The sequence below is a fragment of the Gorilla gorilla genome, chromosome 18 (assembly GCF_029281585.2).
Source record: "Gorilla gorilla gorilla isolate KB3781 chromosome 18, NHGRI_mGorGor1-v2.1_pri, whole genome shotgun sequence".
Classification (NCBI taxonomy): Eukaryota; Metazoa; Chordata; class Mammalia; order Primates; family Hominidae; genus Gorilla; species Gorilla gorilla.
In genome coordinates, this window is record NC_073242.2 from 9,249,428 (window position 1) to 9,277,189 (window position 27,762).

Below are 27,762 nucleotides of genomic sequence, written 5' to 3' on the forward strand. Positions count from 1 at the left end.
CTAGATGGAATTGGGCAAGGTACTGGGTCACCTGTGAGTGTTGGAGGGAGGCCCGTCTCAAAGAAAGGACCAGGCTGTAGATAGGGATCCCAGGGCATCTAGTAACACTTGGGTCTTGTCACTGGATTGAAATCTGCTGTTGCGCTTAACTCGTTGATCAAGTGCAGTTTTTTCTTGGTCCATCTGTAAAGTGGGACTGAAAAGAAAGTGACAAAAGCCAGACATTCTCAGACCAGTGGACATTCTCTCAAAGGAGAATTGACGCATCTGGCAGCAAAATCACTGCATCATCCTCCTCCCCCTTCTCTCCCCATTCAGGCTACTACTTTAGACAGTCACTGGAAGCAGAGGACATGATTTGTGTTTAAGTTTATTTGTTCACTTCAATAAACTGGAGGGTGGATGTGGCATGAGGACCATTCTCTGTGTTGAGGAAAGAGGGGAACAAACACATTTTTGATTTCTTGGTCACCAGATTTTTCCATGACCAATGTCTACTAGAAAACTGCAAAAAGAGAAACAATAAAATATGTGTCTTCTCATTATAAGTTCAGAAACGATGTACAGAAACAGAAATCCCAGAACTCTGTGGGTGGGTCTGAGTAATTCTTGTGGCTGGTACAGGAAAGAGTAGGTAGCTTCTGTCCCCCTCTGTTTCTCTCTCTTTTGATATCTGTGTCTGTCTATATCTTTGTCTCTCTCTCTTTTTATACACCTCTCCTTCCCACCCCCCTCCCGCTTTCTCTGCACCTCTTCGTCCTTCCCTCTTTCTCTCCGTTGCTCTCCCGCCCTCTCTCTTTTGAGACAGGGTCTTGCTTGAGACACACACGGCCCTCTCTCTGCCCAGGAAGTTAAAGGGGTGACCCCAGGCCAAAGCCTGCTGACTTTTTTTTTTTTTTTTTTTTTAAGTTGGAGTTTTGATCTCGTCGCTCAGGCTGGAGTGCGGTGGCGGTGGTCTTGGCTCACTGCAACCTGTGCCTCCCAGGTTCAAGCGATTCTCCTCCCTCAGCCTCCCAAGTAGCTGAGATTACAGGTGCCCACCACCACAGCCTGGCTAATTTTGTACTTTTAGTAGAGACGGTGTTTCACCATGTTGGCCAGACTGGTCTGGAGCTCCTTACCTCAGGTGATCTGCCCGCCTCGGCCTTGCTGACTTTTGATTAATGACAATGTAGAGCTTTAGGCATTGCTGACACTTTTGAGGCAGGAGCAGTTCCCTAGAGTTGATGGTGGCCAGCTTTAACATGCTCCTGCGCTGTACCTTATGGAAAGGTGGACGAAGGCTTTGGGAATACTGCGACGGTGATTCACATCCCAGTGTTTGCAGTAGGCATGCTCAGTTCAAGCTGAGGCTCCACTGCAGCCCTGCTGAGTGCTGTGTTACCTTGGACAAGTCCCTCAGCCTCTCTTTTGCTTCTTCACCTGTAAGACGGGGCTGAGGTTAAGACCTACTTCTTAATACCCTAGTAAGGATTCAGGGTGAAAATGCACAAGAAATACACAGTGGCTGGGTGTGGTGGCTCAGGCCAGTAATGTTAGTACTTTGGGAGGCTGAGGCAGGTGGATCACCTGAGGTCAGGAGTTCGAGACCAGCCTGGCCAACATGGCGATTCCCTGTATCTACTAAAAATACAAAAACTTATCCAGGTGTGGTGGCGGGTGCCTATAGTCCCAGCAACTTGGGAGGTTGAGTGACAGAGGGAGACTCTGTCTCAAAAAAAAAAAAAAAAAAAAAAAAGTAGTGCATAGCATTTCAGATGCTCCCTAGATGCAAACTGTTGCTGGAGTGGAAGGTGGAAGGTTAGGGATCCCCAGCGTCCTCGGTCTGGGACGAGGAGTCCACACGGAGAAACATCCGGACCAGCACTGCCTCAGGAGTGTCAGGGGAGTCAAAGATGCAATTTAGCATTTGCTGGTAGCCACATTAAAAAGTAAAAAGAAACGAATGAGATTAACTGTAATAATAAACTTCCTTTGAGATAGTCTTAATATATTTACATTTTTAAACATAGCAATATATTTTATTTTTATATATTATTAAATGTCTTTCTAACATGTATGTAATCGATATAAAAATAATGAAATATAAATATTAATGAGGTATTTTATATTCATTTTCTTCATCATGTCCTGAAAACCCAGTGAGTATTTTATGTATACAGCCCATTTCAATGAGACTAGCCACGGGGCTCTGTAGCCATATTGGGCTTGTGGCCATTGCGCAGGGCAATGCAGGTCTTGACCCCTGCAGGGGATGGGTGGAGAGACAGAGGGTACTGTGGCTAAACGTGGTGAGACATTCTGGGTTGTGCTAAACTGGGTTACTCCAGGTTAGAATTTTTTTCCTCAACCGGGCTTCCCCAACCTTTTTCTCTCTTTGTTTGTTTTTTGCCAGGACTACAAGTCTGAAAATTCAACCCTCCTCCCCGGTGCCGAGAACAGTCTGCAAGACTCCGTAAGTAGAAGCATTTTGCTGAACAGATTAGATTTTGAAACTACTTTTGCGTCCTTTTCAGCCTCTTTGGTCTCTGTCATCAATCACCGGGAATGGTTTTTACCTGAAACTGATCTTGCTGGAGAATTAACTGGGTTTGAGAGGAATAAATTTTCCTGAGCACTTGCACGATTTCTATTAGGAAACACCTGGGCTGTATTCCCAGCCTCTGCTACATGGTGTGAGAGCTGTATTCTGTCCTCTAAAAAAGACCAGGCCCACTTGGTGGACAGATCTGGGGCACAGTGGTTGGTGACAAGGCTGCAAATTGGTCCCTCTGCCCCCTGGTGTGACGGCCCCAGGTTATGGGAGCACGTGAAAGAAGTCGAATGTCATTGGGTTGTCTTCCTAGTAAGGACAGGAATGCTTACTGAGTGCCCTGGGGTCCTGCATCATGGCATTGGGCTCGGAGTCACTGGGGTACATAACCTGGGATGATGGCAGTGAATTCCCATGTATCCCTCATCTGTCACCCACGGATAACAGTGGCCAGGAAGTTCCCTGCACAGATACTTCTGAAATCACTCATGCACCACCTCTCGGCAATGCAATCATGGTGTGGTGCATTCCCCAAGTGTGACCTGTTTGTGTATTGTTGGTGACCTTGGGATGGCACCTTCAAGTGGCACATAGACTGTTGCTGTTTGGTATTCATCATTATGTATTTCATTTTATGATGATCTTCTCTTTATAGCCATCACTACTAGCTTTCCGTTAATGGCAGTGGTATGAAATTTCCTTCAAAAAAAGTTTAACATAAAGTGAGTTGACTCAAAGACAAAAAATGGTATGGAAATAACAGAATGGAAATCGTAATGTAGGTATGGTGAGACATTGTGATAGTGGTAAGTGAAAGGCTGAGAGTAAATTCTTTTATCAAAAGATGTTCGTGGCTAGGCCCAGTGGATCACACCTATAATCCCAGCCCTTTGGGAGGCCAAGGTAAGAGGATTGCTTGAGCTCAGGAGTTGGAGACCAGCCTGGGCAACATCTCTACAAAAAATAAACAAATTAGGCTGGGCGCGGTGGCTCACACCTGTAATCCCAGCACTTTGGGAGGCTGAGGCGGGCTGATCAAGAGGTCAGGAGATCGAAGCCATCCTGGATAACATGGTGAAACCCTGTCTCTACTAAAAATACAAAAAAAAAAAAAAAAAAAAAAAATTAGCCAGGCACGTTGGCAGGTGCCTGTAGTCCCAGCTACTCAGGAGGCTGAGGCAGGAGAATGGCATGAACCTGGGAGGCAGAGCTTGCAGTGAGCCAAGATCACGCCACTGCACTCCAGCCTGGACGAGAGTGAGACTCCGTCTCAAAAAAATAAAAAAAAATAAAAAAAAAAACAAAACCAAATTAGCTGAACGTGGTGGTGTGCGCCTGCAGTCTCAGACACTCGGGAGGCTGAGGTGGGAGGATTGCTTGAGCCCAGGAGATGGAGGCTGCAGTGAGCTATGATTATGCCACTGCACTCCAGCCTGGGCAAACAGAGTAAGACCCTGTCTCAAAAAAAAAAAAAAAAAAAAAAAGTCTGCTTGGCCCTGGGTCTTGTCCATGAGTGTGCACTGTATTTGGAATGTTCCCTCCTCTTTATGCACCAAGCTATACTGACCCTTGGTGTAAACTGGAATCTGTAAGGGCCCACTGCTTGGTGCTTGTCTATTCCCCCAAAATGACTTTCCAGGCTGGATTTTTATAATAAACCATTAATGGATCATCTGAAAGTAGTGTTTACCTGTGATGCCAAGAAGAAGAGGAAGAAGAGGAAAGGGATGATGAAAAATGACAACCACACACCCAACTTTCTTATCCCACTTTTCAGTTGACCAAATGTTTGATCTCTGTTCTTTTAACATCCTCTCAATGGCTCCGTAAGGTGAGTGCTGTTTTTATCCTCATTTTGTGGCTTAGGAAACCAAAACTCAAAGTAATTACCCATGGTCACACAGCCTGGACTTACCCTCTGACCCAACTGCATTAGTGGAGTACCAGGAGTCTTGCAGCTTCGCATCAAGTCTGTGAAATATTCTTCCCATTTTGGATAGATGCAAAAATGATGTATGAAGCAGGAAGGTATTGTATTGGCTGTCTCTTGCCCGTGACAGTTACACTGAACTTAGTGACTTCAAACAGCAGACTTTCATTATCTCACAGTTTCTGTGGGTCAGGAATCTGGGAGTGGTTTGCTTGGTGGTCTGGCTCAGGGTCCCACATGAGCTGGGGCTGCTGTCTTCTGAAGGCTGGAGTGGGGCTAGAGGGTCTGCACCCAAGGTGTTTCACCTAACAGCTATTGTCAGGAGGCCACAGAGCTGCTTGAGTGTCCTCAGGACATGGTGGGTGGTGTCTGCCAGAGTGAGAGATCTGAGAGATTAAGAGCAAAGTAGAAGCCACATGGGAGGATGGGAGTGAATTCCTGTGTATCCCTTAGATGACGTAGCCTCAGATGTCCTATGCCATCGCCTCTGCTGTATTCGATCAGTCATACAACCAAATCCTCGGAAGATTGTGGGAGCAAACCATACAAGCGCATGAGTACCTGGAGGAGGGATCATGCGGCCATCTTGGAGTTTGGCCAGCACACTCTTCATACTCTTGAAATAACTATGTCTTGCAGTTCCACCCAGGATGCTTGTAATGTCACACTGAGTCTATGGAAAGAAAACAAAGATACTAAACACATTTTGCAGATGAGGAAATGAGGCGTGGAGCAGGAAAGTGACTTGCTAAAGAGACTTAATATTGGTGGTGCAGAAGCTTTTGAAGGGAAAGTAGTTGAAAAAGTTAATTGCCCACAATAGGATCAAAGGTGTCTGAGATGGCTCCATTTCCCCAGTGCTTAGAATAGTGCCTATGCCTGCTAGATTTTTAGCTCTCTTGGTTTGGGTCAGGTATTTCCTGGCCCCCAACCTCACTCATGGAGGCTGATGTGTTCTCTCTAGTGGAGGGGATGATGGTATCCTCCGGGTTTCTCCTCTGGAGGCTGTAGAGTCTTCTAGGTTTGCAGAGATTCATGCGGTGAGGATCCAATTGCCTTAACCTGCTCCTCCATCTCCACCCTCTGACTGTAGCAGGGCTGCTGAGCTGGGTCCTTCTGGCTGGACTCTCACAGGTCAGCCTCCTGTCTTGCCTTGGAATGTGTCATGGGTAGAAGCAGTCTTTTTCACGACCTCTACTGGAGGCAGCATATGTTGCCTGACCATCTCTGGATGGCAGATTGCCTCACATTCACATGTGTCAAAATGTAAAATGTGTTCCATCTTTGATCTAGCAATTACACTTCTGGGAATTTGCACCTTGGAGATGATTGTACAAGTGTGAGATGTGTTTGTATATTTATTAAGGAAATGATTGTAGTAGCACAAATAATTTTTAAAAAGATGTGCCCTCAATATCCCTCAATAAGGGATAGTTTAAGTCAATTGTGTATATCCATAAAGTCCAATTCCAAGCTGCTGCTAGGATTTTGTGGTGAGGATTTATGTTTATTGACTCGGAAAGATGCACATGACATATTGTTGAGTGAGAAATACAGCCTGTATTATATGATTCCAATTATGTGCAAACTGTATTCATAGATCTCCCTTTCTCTGCTTGCAGAGAGATGTCAGAAAGGCAGATGGAAAGTTCAACTAAATTACAGGTTTTTGCATTTTCCTTTAGACTCTTTTATTTTTTTTCTATAGTGAGCAGTTATTTTCTTTGACAGTGGTAGTAATAATATAATATTAGTAATAATGTAGTTGTAATAAATGTAATATAGTAAGAAGCAGTAGTAGTAATAGTAGTAACAATGTAGTTGTAATAATAGTACTAGTACTAGTAATAGTAATAACTATTTATGAAATTAAGCAGTGTGTTCTGGACTGTTAAGAAGGTTTTCCAGGAGAGCTGACAGCATATTCGTTCAAGTTTCATTCTCAGTTGTCATGGAAATGCTGTGTCGTTCCTCTAGAGGAGTGAAAATGGGGTTTACAAGACTAAATGTGGCCTCTAGATAGACTTTTTGGTCCTTGCCTGCTCCAGAATGCAGAATGCTCCAGGCCATGGCGTCTCACCGCCCTTCCTACTCACTGCCCTGTGGCACCAGTCAGCTCTACTTTTTCTGACCTCCACCTGTCTGCTTTGGCACTGTCTCCCAGAAAGGGCTTTCCCTGGATGCAGAAAGTATATTTTGCCAGCATTCAGAATAAAATAATCATAACAGCTAGCATCTTTGGGAACTAGGAAGTACCTGGCATTGCACCCACCATTTCACAGGCATTATATCTTTCTCTCCCCAGAGTAGTCCAAGGAGGGAAGACCTATTCAAACTATTTGTTTACAAATGGGGAAACTGAGGCTCATAAGGGCATGGCTTGCACAGTCTCATAGCTAATGGGGAAGCAGTCTGAAATTCAGATCCAGATTGGGCTGTTTCCCATGCTGCATTGAGCTGAGGGGAAGGCCAGCAGGTTCTGTTTGGTGATGCAGGGAGCATTTCTGTGAACCTGTGTCTTAGATGCAAAGTTAATTCCAGAGTCATCAGGTAACATAAAAATTACACCTGGTCAATTACTTGTGCAAGTCCTGTTGGAGACCAATCTTTCTGCCCCTCGATACATCAAATACAGCCACACTTTCCTTGATTATTAGAAAAAATGAGGGTCTTTGCTTAGATGCCAGATGAAGTGATTGTGTTGAGGTGGCATGCTGGGTGAATGAAACATACCTGTCTTTAAACATTGCAGTCATCTGTGATCATGTGGCCACATGATGGAGAGGCACTTGGGAATGAGACTGAGAAACTTGCAGGTACATGTTTCCTTTTGGGTTCACTGTGGAGCAAATGCATCCTGAACTCGTGGAAGTGATGTTGTCCAGCATAAGAACCGCACTATTATTTTTTCTCTCTTTCTTGATATAGTAGAAACTATACCCTCCTATACCCAAGGCAGACATTACTAAGCAGTGGTGCCATTCTCCCCTCCTATACCCAAGGCGGACATTAGTAATCAATGGTGCCATTCCCCCCTTCTGTACTCAAGGCAGACATTACTAATCAATGGTGTCACTCTCCCCTTCTATACCCAAGGCAGTAAGCATAGTGCAGTTAAGTGGAAGAACCTAAATTTTTACTTTGTTCTGCCTCATTCCAGAGCCATATTTCGTAACCCCTGTATTTTTCTGTAATAAGAATACAAAAAATTCATTTTTTATGCCTGCTTAAGAGACTAAGTGGCTTCAGACAACACCTGTCTACTATCTTACTGCTTCGATTGGTCATAGGTCTGGACACAGCTGTACTGGGTTGTCTGCTTAGGTTCTCACCAAGCTGCAGGCGAGGGAGTTGGCAGGAGCTGGGAGTTTCATCTGGAGCTCAGGGTCCCTTTGCAATCTCACTGGTTGTTGGAATAATTCAATTTCTTGTGGCTATAAGATGCAGGCCGTCAGACCCTAGAGGCCACCTACAGTTCCCTGCCACATGGCCCTCTCCACAGGCAGTTTACAATGTGACAGTGTGCTTTTCCCGGAAGTGTCTCTCTAGTGCATGTTAGCAACATGGAGTCTTGTGTACACATGTCCCAACATAATCATGGCATGCCCATCATCTTTTCTATTGGTTAGAAGTAAGTCGTGGGTCCTGCCTACATGCTGCTGATCATGGGGCCGCACTGAGGTCTGTCCATGCTGATACATTCCCGAGATGAGTCTGGATTTCTCCTCTTCTTGGGGCCAAGTGTGCTGCTATTTCTCTCCAGCATTTTCCCTTTTTCTTGCAGAAAAGGGGCTCATGGGCCCCCCGGGAACCAGACCACTTCAGTGTTTGACCCTCCAGACTTCCTTATCCCCTAGTCATCTGGACGTCTTAACTTCCTGCCCATGTCACCTCTGTAGGACGTCCCCTGCTGCAGTCTCAGCAAATGAATATTTGATGTAATGCTGCCACCTTTTGGAATTTAGCAAAAGTGATCTGTGTTGTTCAGAGGGATAGAAGTGAAACTCCTGTTCCCTTCTCTACAGCCTGCGCACACACACCCACTCACCCGGCCTTCATTTCCGCTGAGCATTGACTCAGGTTTGACGCCAGTCTCTTCATGAGGCAGGTTTGCTTGTCCTTTCTGCTCTGGCTTCTAGTTGCTGTGAGTGGTGACAGGCTTGTTCCCTGTTTTACCCTCCAAGGTGCAGCAGAATGTTGAAGAAAGAGATGGGGCTCATTGGACTGGATTTCATCTCTGATTCCACCACCAACTCTCCAAGGACTTTGGCTTCCATGTCTGTGAAATGAGGGTTTCTCAGGCTCTTTCTGCTCTCACGTCCCTGATCCCAGGTTATGATGCTTGTAACCATGTATGGAGAGTAGGTAACACCTCATTTATAGATGGCAGTCAGATGGGAGTGGAGGTTAGACCCAGTCCCAGGTCAAGGATGCCAAGGCTATATCTGTACTCAGTAGGGAAGAGTGGTGCCATTGATGAGTAATAGGAGGGAAGAGTGGTGCCACTGATGATTAATGATTAATGTCTGCCTTTGGTATAGGAGGGCGGAGTGGTGCCATTGATTAGTAATGTCTGCCATGGGTCTGGGAGGGGAGAGTGGTGCCATTGATGAGTAATGTCTGCCTTGGGTCTAGGAGGGGAGAGTGGTGCCATTGATGAGTAAGTCTGCCTTGAGTCTAGGAGGGGAGAGTGTTGTCCTTGATGAGTAATGTCTGCCTCAGGTCTAGGAGGGGAGAGTAGGGCCATTAATTTAATAATGTCTGCCTTGGGTACAGGAACGGAGAGTGGCACCATTGATTAGTAATGTCTTCCTTGGTATAGGCGAGAAGAGTGGTACTCTTGATTGGTAATGTCTGCCTTGAGAACAGGAGGGGAGAGTGCCAACACAGATGCTGTCCCAACTCCAGGTGTCTCATAGAGACTTGTAGCAGCCATCATGGAACCCATAAGCTGGCCCACCTTTCCCATTGCTTCTCTTTCTGTATATTCACAGGCATAGCTTTCCTCCCTCTTCCCTGGCATCCCTGGCATTTTCCTGTCTTACTCTCAATCTGAAGTTAGCAGAGGTTGCCCGTGGCATGTCTCTAGTTGACCCACTGTCTGATCAGCTCACTTGCTGAACCGTGGCTCCTCCTTTCCAGCATATTTCAGCAGCTCTCTGTGATGTGAGAGTAGAGAGCAAGGTCCTGTGATTTCATACTTGGCATTGGGATACTATCTGGTGGCTTCTCCAACCTTATCTGCTACTCTCCTCCCACCCTGTCCTCCAGTGTCTATGCCCCATGTTCCCTGACTGCAGACCTTTGCTTAGGCTATCCTTTCTGCTTGAATTCTCCCCTCAAATCTGACCATCCAAATTCCTAACCATTCATCCAGAGTCATCAGAAAAGCCTTGTTCAGAGATTCTTCCTAAGTCACTCTGGTTGTGTTGCTCTCCAACCACAAAATGCCCTCCACCCTCATTCCTCCCTCCCTTCCTTCCTCACCTTCTCTCTCACTCACCTCCTCTCTCCCTCACTTCTCATCTCTTCTTCATTCCACCCCCAACTCCCTAAATTATATCACAGTCACTGCTAAGAGTTGGAAGGTATGCATATGAATAAGACTCAAACCCTGCCCTCAAAGGGCTTGCAGTCTGTGAGGAGGACACAGGATGAATAAGAAGTAGCCCATAACTGAGGCACAATCTGATTGCTTTGTAGTGTAGGAAGAATATAAAGTTGAGTGGTAGTGCAAACAGGTACGGGAGGCTTCACAGAGGAGGTGATACATAGAGTCTTGAAGGACAAGGGGGAGTATTAACACTGATTGCAGGAGATGGGGGGCTCCAGGTAGAAGGAACAGAATCATCAGAAACATGGGCATGAACTTGGGTCTGTTATAGTCTGGAAGAGGGGATGTCAGGGGTTGGCGGGAGAAGCAGGCATGCCCCAGTGCTGCATAGTAGTTAAGAAATTGAGTTTTTGCTGTGATCAGTGTGTGGCCACTGAAAGGTTTTAAGCTGGTGATTGTCTGGATCCAATTTGCATTTTAGAAAGATCTCCCTGGGACCTGGCTTAGGAGGCTGGGAGGCTGCAGGAAGCCTTGGTCCCTCCTGGGTATTTTTCACTATGTCGCCTCACTGGAGTGGCCTGGGGAGCAGAGGGGTCACCAGCTGTACGCCCAGACTCCTGGGCACGCTCTACTTCTCACTGCTAATGTGCCTTCTACAGCATCTGCTCGGCAGAAAACCAAGTGTGCGGATGAGATAACGGCATTAGGAGCAGGAGGACAAAGCTGATACTCGGGGCAGTGAGACATGGAGGCTTAAATTCTTTCCCTTCAAAATATCACCCGTGATGTAGGCCACATGGTTCTGATTAAAGGAAGCTGGACTTGCTGGGACGAAATGCTAAGTGGCACTCTTGACCTCAGGCACAGACAGCGCAGGGTCTGCTGTTCTGGGGAACATCCCTGCCATTTCTCTCTGCTGCTTTCTGCCAGATAAGAGGGGAAATCTATTTAGTGATTTCCCCTAATCTCTGAGGATGGCTGTGCCCCCTGGAGACACGGTGATGATACTGACAGGTTTCAATGTTGGCATTGAACTACGGATGGGGAGTGAAGGTCTTTTCTCCTTCCTATCTCCTGATGGGGTACCTAAAATACAGTAGGTGCTCAGTAACGCTTGTTCTTGAAATGAATGAATGAAAGTGTCAGCTCTGTTGATGTAAACTATCCCAGAAGGCTCCCTCATACTTCTCTCTGTCAACACTACCTGCCCCAATCTGAGGTCACTGCCTTTCTAATTCCACTGGGCTCATTTCTGAAATCTCTATAAATGGACCCCTGCAGTCCATATGTATCTGCCTTCTTTCCCTCAAAAGCATCCCTAGGAGAATCACCTATGCTACTGTATGTACCACTAGCTACTCTTTTTAATGGCTGGACAGTATTTCATTGTATGATTGGACCATAATGTATCCATTCTCCCATGGATCAGCATTGGGGTTGTTTGTAGTTTGGGGCTATGTGCACTCGTGCACCTGTTGTTTGGTGGACGTAGGTACTCATTTATCTGGGGAATATACCTAGGAGTGTGTCTCTTTGGTCACAGAATAGGCACATGTTTAATTTGAGTAGCTACTGTCCAAAAGTTGCCCAAAGTGGTTGTTCCAGTGCTCATTCCCACCAGCAATGACTATGAATCCCACTTGGAAGCTCATTGTCTGAGTGCATACCTTGTGAATTGTCATAACACCCCAGGGGCAAGTGTGGTTGTTATTACCCTCACTTCATGGAGGGGCACTTTGAGTCTCAGCTGACTGTGTCAGTGTTGCAAGGGTGTAGGACGGGAACCAAGGGCTCTGTTTCCATAACAGCAGCAGCGCTCTGAGCAATCGTAGCATACCATGATTCTGGGAAGCTGTGGAGGTGTGGGGGTCCACACATGGCCACATGATGGAGGGGCACTATGGCAAAGTGGTTCTGTGCATGGCTGGGAACCAGGCTGCAGCCTTGAGTCCCAGCCCCGCCACCTATTTGTTGTGGAAGCCTAGGCCAGTGGCTTGACTTCTCTGTGCCTGTAACTTTTCTCATCTGTAACACAGAGTTGATAAATCAAATTGTTATGAGGATTCATTGAGTTAATATAGGTAAAGCCTTAGGAGAGAGCACTAGAGAAGGTTTAATTATTATTATTGATTATTTCAGCTCTGTCCAGTTTGAGTGCTGGAGTTGTCTGTTACAAGGCTGCAAGCCCTGTAATAGTTGTAGGGCTAACAGTTGTGAGATACACTGCTTAACTCTCCCTCCCATCCCCTATCCTCTGAAGGTAGCTGGCTTTCCTGATGTAACCCAGAATCTAATTTTGAGCCCTGATCATTGGTTTCACAAAGCCTGCTGGGGTGCAGTCCGAGTGGTCCCTTCTGAAATGCATCTCTGCTCTTTAGTGCCCCTAATAAGAAATGCAGTCTGTTTGCTCAAGGTTTTACCCTTTACAGAAATGGTCAGACTCCTTTCTTCCCCCCATATCCATTTCGCAAATCCATGCCAAATATTGATGTTTGATAACTACAAATATCACACATAGCTTTTAATCAAGAAAGACAGAAGGAAGATAAGGGGAGCAAATACATCTCTGTAAGGGAGTTCAATATTCTCAGTAATGATTTTGCTAAGAAATAAAATTATTGGAGGGAGGGGAGAGGGCTCTGTGCTGTGTACCGAAATGGGCCGAACCACCTGAAACTACCTGGGCCCTTCTTCCAAACTCCCATGGCTTGCATTTAAATTATGTATTCATTACCCGAATTGGTAGATGCTATCTCATTTTACAGAAAGGAGAGCTGTATTTTAAATGTGAATTTCCAATACGCCATCAGTCTATCCCATTACCAGCAAAACCCATCCAGCCATCTTACATTCTCTGTCGCTTGTCTGAGACAGAAGTGGAATGTGAATGCCTGTCACCTTCCACTCTAGGGAAAAGTCAGCGTGCTGGGGGCAGAGGAGAGGTCAGCTTCCAGGCTTTTATTCAAGAAGGCTATTTCCTTCTTGTGGAGACAAAGGGCAGGATCGTTCTGGAGTAGTGGCAGGTGTCAAGCAGGTAGAGATGTCCACCATGTCAGCGAAGGTTGACCCAGGGTCACTCCAGGCCAGAGCCTGGCCAAACCAAATGGGACCCTGTGACCTGCATCCAAACCCTCATGTACAAGGCAGCCCCCAGTGTCCTGGTACATTTCAACTTGACTGTTTTTCATGGTCCTCATGCCTTGTGTCCTTTACACATGCTGTTCCCCTGACCACAGATGCTTTTCCCTAAGACTTGTTAATCTCATAATATTTTTTATCGGCCATGTACTTTGTGCAGAGCACTGTTCTAGGAGCTGTGGAGAGGGTAGGTGGGGGTGGGGAGCAGAGGACTGTGCAGAGATGGTGGGGGCGGGGTGGAGGACAAAACCGACATCAGCATAATTTGTACTCTTACCTTCTTTGAGTTTTTATTCAAATATTATCTTCTCTGCAACGTTTTCCTTGATGGCTTTATTTAAATCTCTAAGCCCTGCTCAGCACCCTTCTTCTTTTCTTTGCTTTGATGCTCACACAACACTGAGCACCACCCTCTGACATCCAGTGTATTTTACTTACTTGCCGGCTTGCTGTACCTCCTGCCGCTAGGAGGGCAGGGAGTTTTCTGAATTTCCAATATGCCAGCAGTCTATCCTGTTACCATCAGTCTATCCCATTACCATCAGCCTATCCTGTTACCAGTGTTTTTCTCATTCTTGTATCCCCAGCACCTATGCCTGTGCCTGCATGTAATAGACTCTCAGTCACTACTTGTTGAAAGACTAGTGAGCAGCTGCTGCACACTCGCTATGTACTAGGCCCATGTTTTATTCACATAGCCTCATGTGATTGTCAGAGTGTCTCACGGGGTTCTGTTGTCCCCGTTTAACAGAAGAGCAAGTTGATGCCTAGTGAGGCAAGTGACCTTCCCAAGGTTACACAGCTAGAAAAGGGAACAGGAACATGGGTATAGGCAGGATGGCAGTTTACCTAAAACTGTGGTCTTGGCAGGGGTATTAAAAACACCATAATGTACAAAGTTGAAAAATAAAAATTAGGCTGGGCACAGTGGCTTATGCTGTTAATCCCAGTGCTTTGGAGGTTGAGGCAGGAGGTCGGTTGAGGCAGGAGGTCAGTTCAGGCCAGGAGTTTGAGATCAGCCTGGGAAACATAGGGATACTTTGTCTCTACAAAATTAGAAAATTAAAAAAAAATTATTTTAAAATTAAAAATTTAATGGCATGGTAGCACATGTCTTTAGTCCCAGCCACTCCAGAGGCTGAGGTGGGAGGATTGCTTGAGCCCAGGAGATTGAGGCTGCAGTAAGCTATGATTGCAGCACTGCACTCCAGCCTGGGTGACAGAGCAAGACCCTGTCTCTCAAAAAATAAAAATAAATAAAAATCAGATCCCTCTAATCCCTGGCTGGCTGAGTATTTTAACACTCAAGTCGTGGGCTGTGGTTCTCAGGCTAAAATCCAAACTCCTTGACACAGCTTACAGAGCATCCTACGATGTGGCCTCTGTGTCTCTCTACAGTCTGGTCTGTTTCCATATCTCCCCAGCAGACAACTGGAGCATCATCCACATCCTTAGGTGTGGCGTGCTTTCTCTCTGGCCCACATGTGCTCTGTTGGCAACATGTCCACCCTGAATCCACCCAGTCTCCCTGCCTGCCTTCCCCTGAAATCTTGGGTTCATCTTTAAGGTACTGGCTTACCTAGGGCAGGTTCTTACTCACCTGTCTGGGTTGGTTTGGCAGTGGGTTTCATGGACCCCAGGCTCCATCTACTTCCTTCATCAAAGTGTCGATCACTCTGTATTCTAATTTGTTCTCTCATCTCCTTTCTCATTTCTGACACATCTAGTTCGACAGCTCACTGCAACCCCAGCATCACCTCAGTGCCTGCACGTGTAAGAGCACAGAAAGTCTAACAGAACGAATGAATGACTTGGTGGACCTGCCTCCCTACCAGCGTTGTTGCTGCTGTGTTCCTTGGCTCCTACGCTGGCTTTTCTGTTCTTCAGTAGCCTTTTGCTTTGCACTTCTGTGTACTTAACTTCTTTCAACTGATAAAAATGATCAATTTTATAAACCGGTATCAACAAAAACTAGTGATTCACCTATCCATCTGTTCATCCAGCCACTCTCCTATCCATCCCTCCATCTACTCTCTCATCCATCCATCCACGTACTCCCCCACCCACTCTCCCATCCATCCATCCATCCATCCATCCATCCATCCATCCATCCATCCATCTATCCATCCATTCATTCACCCTTCTTTCAGTCTCCCATCCATCCATCCATCCATCCATCCATCCATCCATCCATCCATCTATCCATCCATTCATTCACCCTTCTTTCAGTCTCCCATCCATCCATCCATCCATCCATCCATCCATCCATCCATCTATCCATCCATTCATTCACCCTTCTTTCAGTCTCCCATCCATCCATCCATCCATCCATCCATCCATCCATCTATCCATCCATTCATTCACCCTTCTTTCAGTCTCCCATCCATCCATCCATCCATCCATCCATCCATCCATCCATCCATCCACCCACCCACCCACCCATTCATCTACTCTCCTGTCACTCAGCTACTGGGTGCAGTAGCTCATATCTGTAATCCCTGCACTTTGTAAGGCCAAGGGAGGAGGATCACTTGAGGACAGGGATTAGACAAGCCTGGGCAACACAGTGAGACCCCCATCTGTACAAAAAATAAAATAAAAATAGCCAGATGTAGTAGCATGCATCTGTGGTCCCAGCTACTTGGGAGGCTGGGATGGAAATATTACTTGATCCATCGATCCATCTACTCTCCCACCCACCTACTCTCCCATCCATCCCATTCATTCATTCATTCATCTACTCTCCCATAATTCCTCCCATCCGTATGTCTACTCTCCCACCTGCCCACCCATTCTCCCACCCATCCATTCATTCATTCTCCCCTCCACTCTCATCCATTCATTCATTCATTCATTCATTCATTCATCTACTCTCCCATCAGTTCTTCCATCCATCCATCTACTCTCCCAGTCACTCTCCCATCCACCCACCCACCCACTTTCCCATCTACTCATCCACCTATCCACCACTCCATCTGTCTATCCATGCAATATTGGGAAGCCACCATGTGCCAGGTCCTGTGAAGCTGCTAAGGTTATAGTGATAAGCCAAGACACACTAGGACCCACCCTCCCAGAGCCTACAGTTTAGTGAGACAGAGATTGAGCAGATACTCATACAAAAGTATATCTACAAATGAAGAAAAGTGCTTCACAAGGTAGATAATGGCTCTGAGAAAGATTTTTATAATAAAACCGGGCATACATGGTGGATATGTCTGGGGTTTTCCCAGGAGGAGGCTCATGAACTGAGCTCTCAAGGCCACAGGGCAAGGTCAGGCGAGAATAGAGCATTCTAGACAGAGGAAATAGCATGTGTAAAGGCCCTGTGGCCAGAGGAGTTTTAGGAACTGCTAAAAGATAGCCAGAGTAGCTGGAGTTCAGGGAGGAGGAGCATTCCAGTGAGGCCAGGCCATGGTGAGGATGCTGGTCTTTAACCCTAAGCATTGAAGACCTCAGTGCCACCATGAGGCAGAAACCTAGCTAGGCACTCATCATTTGGGATTCTTTTTCCTAACGAGGTCTCCTAAATTGATCTAGGCTCATGTCCCACAAAGCATGGATCTGGCCCCTTCCTGGCACATAGAAAGGACTCAATCCACAGTGGCTGACCAGCAAGGTAGAATGGACTCCATTTTACAGATGACAAGACTGAAGCTCAAGGGCCCATGAGAATGAGACTAAGGCTAGGGGAGGGCCCTGATGGGTTTTCAAGGAGGTGATTGGATTTGCATTTTGTGAAGATTCCTCAGGTTTCTTTGAGGGGCCTCAGTTGGAGCAGGGGACAGAATCACAGGGGTACCAAGACGGGAAACAGTTGTTGGCATGGACAAATCTTCCTTCAGGCTTCAGAAGAACCTCCCCACACCCAACATATGGGTGGACATCCTTCAGGGCTCAGAACACACATATGCCTGCAGTATCTCTGCATTTGCACAGTTGAGGGTGGGTTCCCCAATATAAGCCTACCAGGTTCTTGGCAGAGGGAGGGTAAGTAGACATATTTCTGTACGTGGGTGCAACGTTACCCTCACCTGCATCCCATATATGTAGGGATCTTCCACTTGCTTTCATATCTGCTGATGGCACAGGGTTGCAGCCCTGATTATGGCTCCCAGAAGCTGAGATTTGTGGTCTAAAACTGAGGGCAGAGAGGAATGAGAGAGTCATACTCCAAGTGAAATTTTCCTTTCTCATTATCTGTGAGCTGATAAAGACGCCAGCATGTCAGGTTCATTTGATGGACAAATTCAGACCATCATTTCATGGGGGGAGGCAGTCCAGTACCAGGACCATATTGGGGTCGTGTTTATGGGGCCAGGTTCCATCATTGAGTGGAAAGCTCACAAAAGCAGTTGATGCCTGAGGGCTTCTTTGCACATCTCCAAGTTCAAGGTTCTGTCATCCTTGTTTAACTCCCCAAATCAAGGTAGATGGGGGTTTTTTTTTTCTTCCCCAGCCAGCATCCAAAGACTGGATTCTATGGATGAGCATAGAAGTCCCTCTTTCTTCTCTGACTCCTTCATCTCCCATTTTCGTCCTGCAGAATTTCCTTGGACTTTTTTTTTTTTATCCTGATCCTGCCTTTCAGGGTCCCAGCTCTTTGACCTAGGTCAGTTCCCTCCACTTCTGTCAGTGGGGCTGTGGAGGGAGTGTCAAATTCTGTAGGAACACTGAGAAAGAAGCCCAGCCTTTTTCTTGCTAGGAATGGCCACCTTTTTATAGGAATGATGCCCACCTGGTCTCAATTCTGTCTTAGACTCCCTCTTGGTTGGGAGGTGCGGATCAGGTGGATGGCGGATCCTGTCCTGTCACGTACAGCCTGAGCCTGACATTTTTTTTCCTCTACAACTGGGACTGCAGACATTTTTAAACTAGAAGAAAACAAATTTGCACATGGACTAAACAGAAACTTCATTTCCCCCTAGGTCTCCCCTGGGGACTATGCAGGAGGGCTCTGGGCCAGTGGGGAGAATCTTCAATGCAACTTTCATCTCTGGTTTTCCTCCCAGAGTCCATGGGGATTTCATAAACATTATGTTGCTCAATTTCAGTTCAATGGCACAGAGTCATTCCAATGTGTTCTAATTACTCAGACATAAATGATTTCTGGTGCACTTTAAATGATTTCGGATGCACTTTTGTCTATCAGGCTCCTGATTTATCACTCCCTGAGACTTTGGTGTTGTGCTTCATTCATTTCTTTTAAGGCTCTTCAGAGGTATATTTATTATAGACGATACATCTCCCTGTTCATTTGCTCCATAATTCTGAAACACTTTCATTTTCCAGTTGTCAACATTCCACCCCTACCCCCTGTACATGTCTTGTACCAGCAGGAAGAAGACACATTTATTGAGTGCTTACTGAATGCAAATCTAGATGCGAGATGCTATGGGTGAGTGAAGGTGCACAAATTAAAAACAAAAACATCCAACATTCATTCCTGGCCAAGATAATATGCTTATCGTTTAGAGAAAAGGACAATGCACACCCATTGACTTACATGACACGAGAGAGGAGGAAGAGCACAGGGAGGCTGGGGGTTTGGTCCATGAGCTGTGAGAGGTACTTGGAAGAGAAGAGTGATGAGAGATGGGTGGGGTCAGAGCTTTGTACCCAGATTTCCATGATGATGGGCAACAGAAAGTGTGTAGCATTCAGCTCAGTTTTGTTTGTTTTTTGAGATGGGGTCTCATTCTGTTACCCAGGCTGGCGTGCAGTGGTGCCGTCATAGCTCACTGCAGCCTTGAACTCCTGGGCTTAAGTGATATTTCCATCCCAGCCTCCCAAGTAGCTGGAACTACAGGTGCATGCTCCCACATCTGGCTATCTTCATTTTTGTACAGATGGAGTCTCACTATGTTGCCCAGGCTTGTCTCTAATTCCTGGCCTCAATTGATCCTCCTGCCTTGGCCTCCCAAAGCACTGAGATTACAGAAAGGAGCCACTGCACCCAGCAGCTGAGTTGTTTTGACAAGCTAAGAGGCAAAGCTGCCAGTTTTTGATGTGTGCTTGATAGACTCTAGAGCTTCGAAGAGTGAGTGGTGTGTACTGCTCAAGTCTACTTGCTCTGAAGACAGCTATGTGTATCTGAACAGGCACCTTATTAGCCTTTAGCCTGTCCCCATAGACATGAGGACAGGAGGGACATTGGAGTGGTATTTTGACAAGGCAGCTGGCTGCCAATCTGAAGATGTGGTGGGAGTCCCAGCTCCGTCCTGTTCCCATAGGTCCTTGAACCTCAGTCTTGTCATCTGCAAAATGGAGGTCATCCTGTCTTGCTGGTCGGCCACTGAGGATCGAGCCGTTTCTATGTGTCAGGAAGGGGGCAGATCCACATTTTGTGGGACCTGAGCCTGGATCAACTTAGGGGACCCCGTTAGGAAAAAGGACCCCAGATGATGAGTGCCTATCTGGGTTTCTGCCCCATGATGGGAGCCCACCAGGGTTAGCAATGGGGTCTTCAATGCTTTTTAAGCTGTGGACTTTTTTTTCTCCCCAATTATTTGTGGCACGGCTGTTCAGTGCTTAAAACGGGTCACAGTGGAGCTTCTGTTAATGGGAACGCTTCTTTCCCCTCTGAAGTTGGGCTGAGAGGCGTCTCCAGGAAGCGTGGTTTGAACCTGAACCGTCTGTTGTGGTCAAGATCAGATCTGAACCCAGAGCTCTTCTCCACTCCCCTCCCTGCCCCGGGGTCTCGCTGGGAGCACCTGTAAGCTAAGCCCTGACCTGCAAGGGACAGTGTGGACCTACTTCCCGGGCAGACCGTGGTGACAGTTCTTGCTCCCTCAGGCTGCACTGCCGTCCCCTGGGCTGGCTTAACGGTCCATCTGTGAAAGGACCTTCGGCTTCCTGGAACCCCAGCCCCACCCTCTGCCTCCCGCGGCTGGAAACCTGGGAAGGAAGTAAGGCGCACACGCCACCTAGTGGCCGCTTCCTGGAGCTGTCATTCCCGACACCGCCCCTGGGAGGGAGCTCATCTCTGGGCCCAGCTTGTCTGCGGTGCTGGCCAGCGAGGTCCAGGCGCTGCTCCTGAGAGCCTTGGCTCAGAGGAGCATCTGGCTTGTTAGAGCAGGAGGTTCTTGTGTCACAGTGCCCTTGATTTTCCCACTGAACTGCTGCCACCGTGAATACGAGCTCTTGGAGATGCCGCTGTCTGCCCTCTTCCCTTTCCTCCCCCCCTCCTCCTCCTCTTCCCTCTCCCTTCTCCCTCTCCCTCCTCCTCCTCCTCTTCCCTCTCCCTTCTCCCTCTCCCTCCTCCTCCTCCTCTTCCCTTTCCTCCCCCCCTCCTCCTCCTCTTCCCTCTCCTCTCTCTCCTCCTCCTCCTCACCCCTCCTCCTCTGCTTCCTCCCCCTCATCCTCCCCTTTATCTTCCTCCCCTCATTGTTATTGTCCTCCCCACCTCTTTCTGTCCCTCTCCTCCTCCTGTCCCTTCTCCCTCTCCTGTCCCCCCTTCTCCCCTATTTTCCTCCTCTTTCTCCTTCTCCTCTCTTCCCCCTCCTCCATCCTGTTCTTTCTCTTTTTTCTCCTCCTTTGCTCCTCATCCTCCCTTCCCCACCCCTCCCCTTCCCCACCCCTCCCCTTCCTCCTTTCTCTCCTGCCTCTTTTTCCACCCCCTCACTTTGGCTCAGCCAGCTTTCTTTTAATTAAATAGATACTTATTGGCGGTACCCTTATTTGTTCCAAGTGAAACTGGCTGGAGGGCAGTTCCTGAGTTAGAGACTAGATCATGAGTCCCAGCTGTGGTTGCTGAGGGGTTGAAATTTCCCTCAGATCTAGCCATCCATTCCCTCCCTCCCTCCCTCCTTCCTTCCCTCCGTCTGTCCCTCCCTCCCTCATTCATTCATGAATGCACGCACAGATTTAACAAATGCATTTTGAGGCTCTGTGCCAACATCCCCTCACTTCCGACTTTGACCCCAGAATCTTTAGCACATGCCATTCCTCTAACCTCCCTACCTGGAAAGCTCCCATTCACTTTCAAGACTCAGGTTCAATGCTGCCCTGCGGACTAGCCTGTGAGCACTTACTTCTGCTACCCATGGTCCTGAGGTCTTCACGAGTTTTCTGGCTCAGTCTTCTCTGGTTCCCATCCCGGGTGCTCAGCAGTCAAAGCCAGCCTTGCACTGAGTCAAAAACCCCAGAAGCTGTTTCTGTCTGCCTGGGACTCTGTGTTCTCCAATCGTCAGGCTTGTTCCCCTCCTTTAAGGGTGTCCTGTACACAGTAGCGTCCATTGAAGTCCAGAAACGCTAGCACAGCAATGTGGAAAAAGACAGGTGCATATGTCTTCTGCATTCTTTGGGTTTTGCCAATCTTACTGTAATCAAGCTGTCTTTATTCTCAGGGATTTAGTGAAAATGAGTTGTTTCTGAGGACTATACCCTGGAAACCTAGTGTTTTTTTCTGTCTTGTCTTTATTTCTCTCTCTCCATATTCCTAAGCTAATGCTGTGAATGGGAAAAACAAGGTTTGCTCTTTGATTTGTTGCAGAGCCCAGGTCAGGTAGCCATTTATATTTAATAAAAGAATAGATGATGAGAGTGTCTCTCCTTCCCCTAGGCAGCATTTCCGAAGCTTATCTGTGGCATTATGAAAGGTAACACTCTTACCTGGTATCTACTAGGAGGGTATTGTTCAAGCCATCAGTCTTTTGTTCAAGCTCTGGCATGCAGAAGGTACCCAGGAAATGGTTGGCAATTTTAAACATTGAGGTATAACTTACATAACATAAATTATACAAATCTGGAGTACACAGCATTATGAATTTTTACATCTGTGTATCTCTGGATTACTACCACTCAGATCATGATGTAAAGTATTTTTATCTCCTGGAAGTCTTCCCACTGCCCGTCCACCAACAGCTCTCCCTACTCTGTCCTCTCTTTCCTTTGGTAAGTTTTGTTCGTTTCTGAGAGTCATAGAGATGGAATCCTGACCTGATGCATACATCTGTTTCCTTTGCTGTGATGATGGCTGTGTGGGTATATGCATGAGTCCAGATTCATCCAATCATATACAGGAGATGGCTGCAGATTTTTTTTTTTTTTTTTTTGTGACAGAGTCTCACTCTGTCACCCAGGCTGGAGTGCAGTGGTGCGATCTCGGCTCACTGCAAGCTCCACCCCCCAGGTTCACGCCATTCTCCTGTCTCAGCCTCCCGAGTAGCTGGGACTACAGGCGCCCGCCATCATGCCCAGCTAATTTTTTGTATTTTTAGTAGAGTTGGGGTTTCACCGTGTTAGCCAGGATGGTCTCGATCTCCTGACCCTGTGATCTGCCTGCCTCGGCCTCCCAAAGTGCTGGGATCACAGGCGTGAGCTATCGCGCCCAGCTGGCTGTAGATTTTTGTACGTAAGTTATACCTCAAAAAAACTGTTTTAAAAGAAAGAAATGCCCATGAACACCATCCATCCCTTTGAAATTCTCATTTTGGGTCAGGTTGAAGCCAGCTCAGGAAGGTAAATCAGGTTAGTTTCTGTTGGAGAGTTTGCTTTTACTTAAAAGCGTTAAAAGGCAACCTTCAATGTGGATTTTGCTGTGTCTGGATACCAGTGGGTGTCAGATCCAGAACCCAGCTTCCTTTTGCTGCTTGGCGGGATCATGGGATCTGGAGAGCTCCAGGTAGGGCAGATGACTTTGGGTAACTGATGGGTGCCGGCTCCTGCCAGCCGGCATCCTTTGCTCCTGTGGTTCCAGGGAGGCCAGGCTATTTAGGAGGAATGTGGCTGTTGCCCCTGGACAGGACAAAATGTCTGGTCTATTCACAGTCACTGTAGTTTGTGCCTGATTTGCAGTGCTGGAGGAACCACATGGGAATATTGTCCATTTTACAAGACGTGCAAAGGGGTTACCTGTGAGGCCTTAGCTCTAAGGCTATGTTCGTTCTTAGAAAATAGTGTTGGCCCCACTCTCTTCCCACTAAGGAGTGTGTAGGATGCTGACAGACAGGCCTCCCGGGCTCCAGCCACCTTGGCTGCAAACATCAATATGGAACTCTGACCCTGGGACGGAGGGCCTGAGTTCCTGGGCAGATAGTGCCCAGGGACGGGCATGTTCAACATGAGATTAACAGGCTCTGCAGGGAGGCCCAGAGACCTGGGGCTGGGACTAGATTGCTTTGCAAGGTAAGCTCTTGATTTCATGACCTCATCTCTCGCCCCAACCCCGAGACTTCACTCACAATCCAGGTTGTTAACAGGGAGCGATCTTATCCTGTTAGCCTTTCACTCGAGAGAAATTGGATTGAAAATCTCGCCAGACTGCCTCCGGACAGAGCTTTTCCATCAGCTGTGAGTGACCCTTGGGCAGGGAGAGTTGCTTTCCTTTACACACCATTAGCAGGTGGCAAAGAGGGGGGCCTCCATCTCTGCCCAGCTGTTGTCAGAAACTCTTGGAGAGGAGGCTCCACTGGGAGCTTACTGCCTGACCCATGGTGAGACCTGAGTAAGCTGCTTCCCTTCTCTGTACTTGGGCTCACCTCTCTCTTCCATGTCCTTTCACTGAGTTTCCATGAAGACAGTCAGACCTGGGCAGGTCCCCTGGGGACATGGGGGCTCACTTCCTTCTCCTGGTGGCCTAGGACTTTAAAGAAGAATATGCTGACTTTCTACAGCCATTATTTTTTGCTGTGCTCATTCTGTTTTATTAAATCTCTTTGCAGATAGTAAATTCCTAGGATGCATTAAAAAAGAAAGAAAGAAAGAAAAGTCTCATGAAACTCCAAGACCTGAACTCATGACACCTTCTGGGTTGGCGCCTACTGTTTCACTGGCCTCGCTTACTTTCCTAGTTCGGCAGAAAGTGAACATTCCAATCAGGTGGCAATGTTTCTGAGCAGGCTGCTGGAGCCTGAGGAGCTTTGTGTTCATTTTTGCGCCATGCTCACATTATCCCAGGATCATCAGTCCTGGCATTAGCCCCATTTTGTGGAGGGGAAAGCTGAGCTTAGGGATCCACCCAACACATGCCATCTGAATTGAGATCTCACTCTCTGCCCCACATCGCCGCATCTCTACACATGGTGTAGAGAGACATCACATTGTTGCCTCTATACAGCATAGCAAGATCTGAGGTCGGCTGAGTACTTTCTGTTCTCAGTGCTGCAATCGTTGGCTGGGGCTGCCATCACAGATCACCCAGACTGATCGCTTCAACAGGAGAAATGCATTTTCTCATAGTTCTGGAGGCCAGAAACCTGAGGTCAGTGTGTCAGCGGGGTTGGTTTCTTCTGAGACCTGTCTCCTTGGTATGCAGATGGTCATCTTCTTGCTGTGTCTTCTTATGGCTTTCTCTTTGTGTTAGTATCCTCACCTCTTCCCATAAGAACAACAGTCATGTTGGATTAGGGCCACCCTAATCTGATTTTATTTACTCATTTATTTTTTGGTAGAGATAGGGTCTCACTCTGTCTCCCAGGCCAGAGTGCAGTGGCAGGATCATGGCTTGCTGCAGCCTTGACTTCCTGGGCTCAAGTGAACCTCCCACCTCAGCTGCTTGAGTAGCCGGGACCACAGGCATGTGCCACTACACTCAGTTAATTTTTATTTTTATTTTTTTGAGACTGAGTCACTCTGTCCTCCAGGCTGGAGTGCAGGAGTGCGATCTCGGCTCACTGCAAGCTCCGCCTCCCAGGTTCCCGCCATTCTCCTGCCTCAGCCTCCCAAGTAGCTGGGACTACAGGCGCTCGCCACCACGCCCGGCTAATTTTTCGTATTTTTAGTAGAGACAAGGTTTCACCATGTTGGCCAGGATGGTCTCGATTTTCTGACCTTGTGATCCACCTGCCTTGGCCTCCCAAAGTGCTGGGATTACAAGCGTTGAGCCAATGCGCCCAGCCTGCTGATTTTTATTTTTTGTAGAAATGGGGTTTCCCTGTGTATCCCAGGCTGGTCTCAAACTCTTCGGCTCATGGGATCTTCCCACGTCAACCTCCCAAAGTACTGGGATAACAGGCATGAGCCACCGTGCCTGGCTTTCCTTTCAGCTGAATTAACCTTTTTAAAGACCTGTCTCCAAATAGGTCTCACAAATGTGTCTCACATTCTGAGTTGTGAGTTGCTGGGGGTCATGATTTCCACAAGCGAATTTTGGAGGCACCCAGTGTAGGCCGTCAAAAGTGCTCTGCATGTTGTTTAATTTGTGTCGTCTTGACAATGCTCTGTGAAGTAGATACCGCTGTCAATCGTTGATGATGGTTGACCTATCAACCACGGATAAATTGAGGAAATGGAGGGAGGGAGGGCAGGAGGGTTTACATAGAAGGTGGGATATAGACATCAGCGGGATTCAATGCTGACTTCCCTTACTGAAAATACTATAAGTGAAGATTAATTCTTAAACCCATATCAACTCACTGTGTCATGGAATGATTTAGGAAGAGGAGGATATGGAAAATACCAGGATGGTGAGGATTCTCTCCAGGCAAAAGATGTTTCCCCACCCTTATTAAGAATGGAGTCATTAACTCCAAAAGGGCAGTGAAACCATCATGTAGGTACTGTATTTGGATTTGGTGCAAATGTGTATCTATCCAGGTGCATATTTTTGCACCCAAGCCTTCGTGTTTCAGTGCTTAGGGGTAGTAGTGATGATGTCCATACCATGAAAACATCTTTCAGTGCTCCAAGCAGCTGCCAAAAGCCACTGGCCCAGCATCTCCTGGGAAGAATGAGGTTCTTGTAACAACACAGACCTTGGCCACGTGTCAAAAGTAAACATGGCTGTGGGGAAATGGAATTATCTGGGTTATCTGAAACTTTGCCAGAAGCATTGTTCTCTTATTCCTGAAAAATGTGTTCTTCATTAAAACCATGCATGAATCACATTTTCCCCAACGTTCTCAGCAACCAATTCCACTTGGCATCAATGATCCACAATCTACAGTGTACCTGCTAGGCTCTAGTTATCAAAAACAGTGTTTTGACAGTAATTATGATGCCAAAGCTCCAAGTTTGAGATGTTAGGCTGCTTTGGCTTGTTATATCTTCTCTTTGTCATGCTTCTCAAAATGGTGGGACATTAATTATGCATAATTAATTAATTATGTTTAGTGTCTGTCTCTTCCACCAGAATGTAGGTTCCATGGGGTAAGGAGTCTTGTGCACTGCCCTCTACTCAGTACCTGGCTTAGTAAGCCCTTGGTAAATAATTGCTGGATGAATAAACAAATCTATTGAATTACAGAGTTAGGTCATCGGAGATCTTCGTTCATGCCTGTGGAATTTTTAGAACTTGACTCTTGTCCTTTTCTCTAGTGGTACTTTTTAAAAAATCCATTTATTTGCTTAGACCAAGGGTTGGCAAACTTCATCCCATAGGCCAAATCTGGCCCGATGCCTGTGGGTTTTAAATAAAGTTTTATTGGAACACAGCCACACCTGTTCATTTATGTATTGTGGCTTTCCTGCTATAATATCAGAGTTGAATAGTTGCAAGGGAGACTGTGTGGCCCGCAAAGCCAAGAAGGTTTACTATTGGCCGTCCATATCTGGGGGTTTTGCATCTGTGGATTCAACCAACCTCAATTCAAAAATATCCTTATGTGTACGATGGCTGCGTCTGCACCCAACATGTGCAGACTTTGTTTTCTTATTGTTTCCTAAACAACACAGTATAACAACTCCTTACATGCACTTACGTTGTATTGGCTATTACAGGTAATCTATAGACAGTTTGAAGTATATGGGAGGATGTCTGTAGGTTATGTGCAAATACTATGCCACTTTGTATGAGACTTGAACATTCATGGGTTTTGGTATACAGGGGAGTCTTGGAACCAACCCCTCATCAACACCAAGGGATGACTGTGCTATCTGGCCATTTCAGACAAACTGGCCAATCCCTGTCTTAGTCTAAAGAAAGCCACCAGTGAAGTCAGCAGTCTTATGGGGGCATTATGGTGTTGGCCTGAGAAGAGAAGGGGTGTGGTACATCTTACGGGGTGACTGTTTTCCGTTTCCCAGTGGACAGGACTCTGGTGGATTTCTTAGGGCAGGGGTCCTCAAACTGAAGGGTGTGTAAGAATCACCTAGGCAGTTCCTCAAAATGCATTTTCCTGGGCCCTTCCACAGTCAGTGATGTACTGCACTGAACAAAACAAAACAGAGAAAGTCTCTACTCTCAGAGAGTTTCTGTTCTAGTGGGAGAACACTCATAATCACCAAACAAACATGCATGGCCATGCTAAGTGCTGGACAGGCCCATGAAGACTTTTCTGCATCTTTACCCACACCCTAGATGGTACAGGTGCAGGTGGTCGGAGGACCACATGGTCCCAACTGCTTTCTTAAAGCCTCTGATAAATTCTCACCGGTGCCTTCTTTTGTTCCCGGTACACTGGTTACCCCTTCCCCCAGCTGCTTGTAATGTCTCTCTCCCTTCTCCCTGCCTCCTTCCCTTTTTCTCTCTCATTTGTTTTCTTTGTCCTTCCCTCCCTGTGTCTCTCCTGCTCTTTTTCTCCCCCATCTCTCCCTGTCAATCTGGTTGAGAGTTGAAGTCCTCAGATGGCAAGAATCCTTCACGGGTTATAAAGGCTTTTGGAAAAACAGCTCTATTGAGATATCATTCATATACAGTACAATTCACCCATTTAGAGCATACGATTC

The 27,762-nt window shown here is 46.9% G+C and overlaps 1 protein-coding gene and 1 long non-coding RNA gene across 4 annotated transcripts in view; one reads left to right on the forward strand and one right to left on the reverse strand.

Moving 5' to 3' along the window:
• RBFOX1 (RNA binding fox-1 homolog 1) overlaps positions 1-27,762 on the forward strand; it is a 2,483,553-nt gene that overhangs the window by 360,722 nt on the left and 2,095,069 nt on the right. The window contains exon 3 of the mRNA XM_063699486.1: positions 2,396-2,455. Within this exon, the coding sequence (XP_063555556.1) occupies positions 2,396-2,455 (60 nt within the window). The remainder of the gene's footprint in view (positions 1-2,395; positions 2,456-27,762) is intronic.
• LOC129527544 (uncharacterized) lies at positions 353-20,036 on the reverse strand. Of its 3 annotated transcripts, XR_008672536.2 has the most exons (5): positions 19,912-20,036; positions 14,756-14,920; positions 4,449-5,136; positions 1,122-1,422; positions 353-505 (listed from the first exon to the last, which is right to left on the reverse strand). It is a non-coding gene; the product is annotated as an uncharacterized lncRNA (long non-coding RNA). The 3 variants fall into 3 exon arrangements; XR_008672535.2 differs by lacking the exon at positions 4,449-5,136; XR_008672534.2 differs by lacking the exons at positions 353-505; positions 1,122-1,422; positions 4,449-5,136 and adding an exon at positions 13,474-14,201.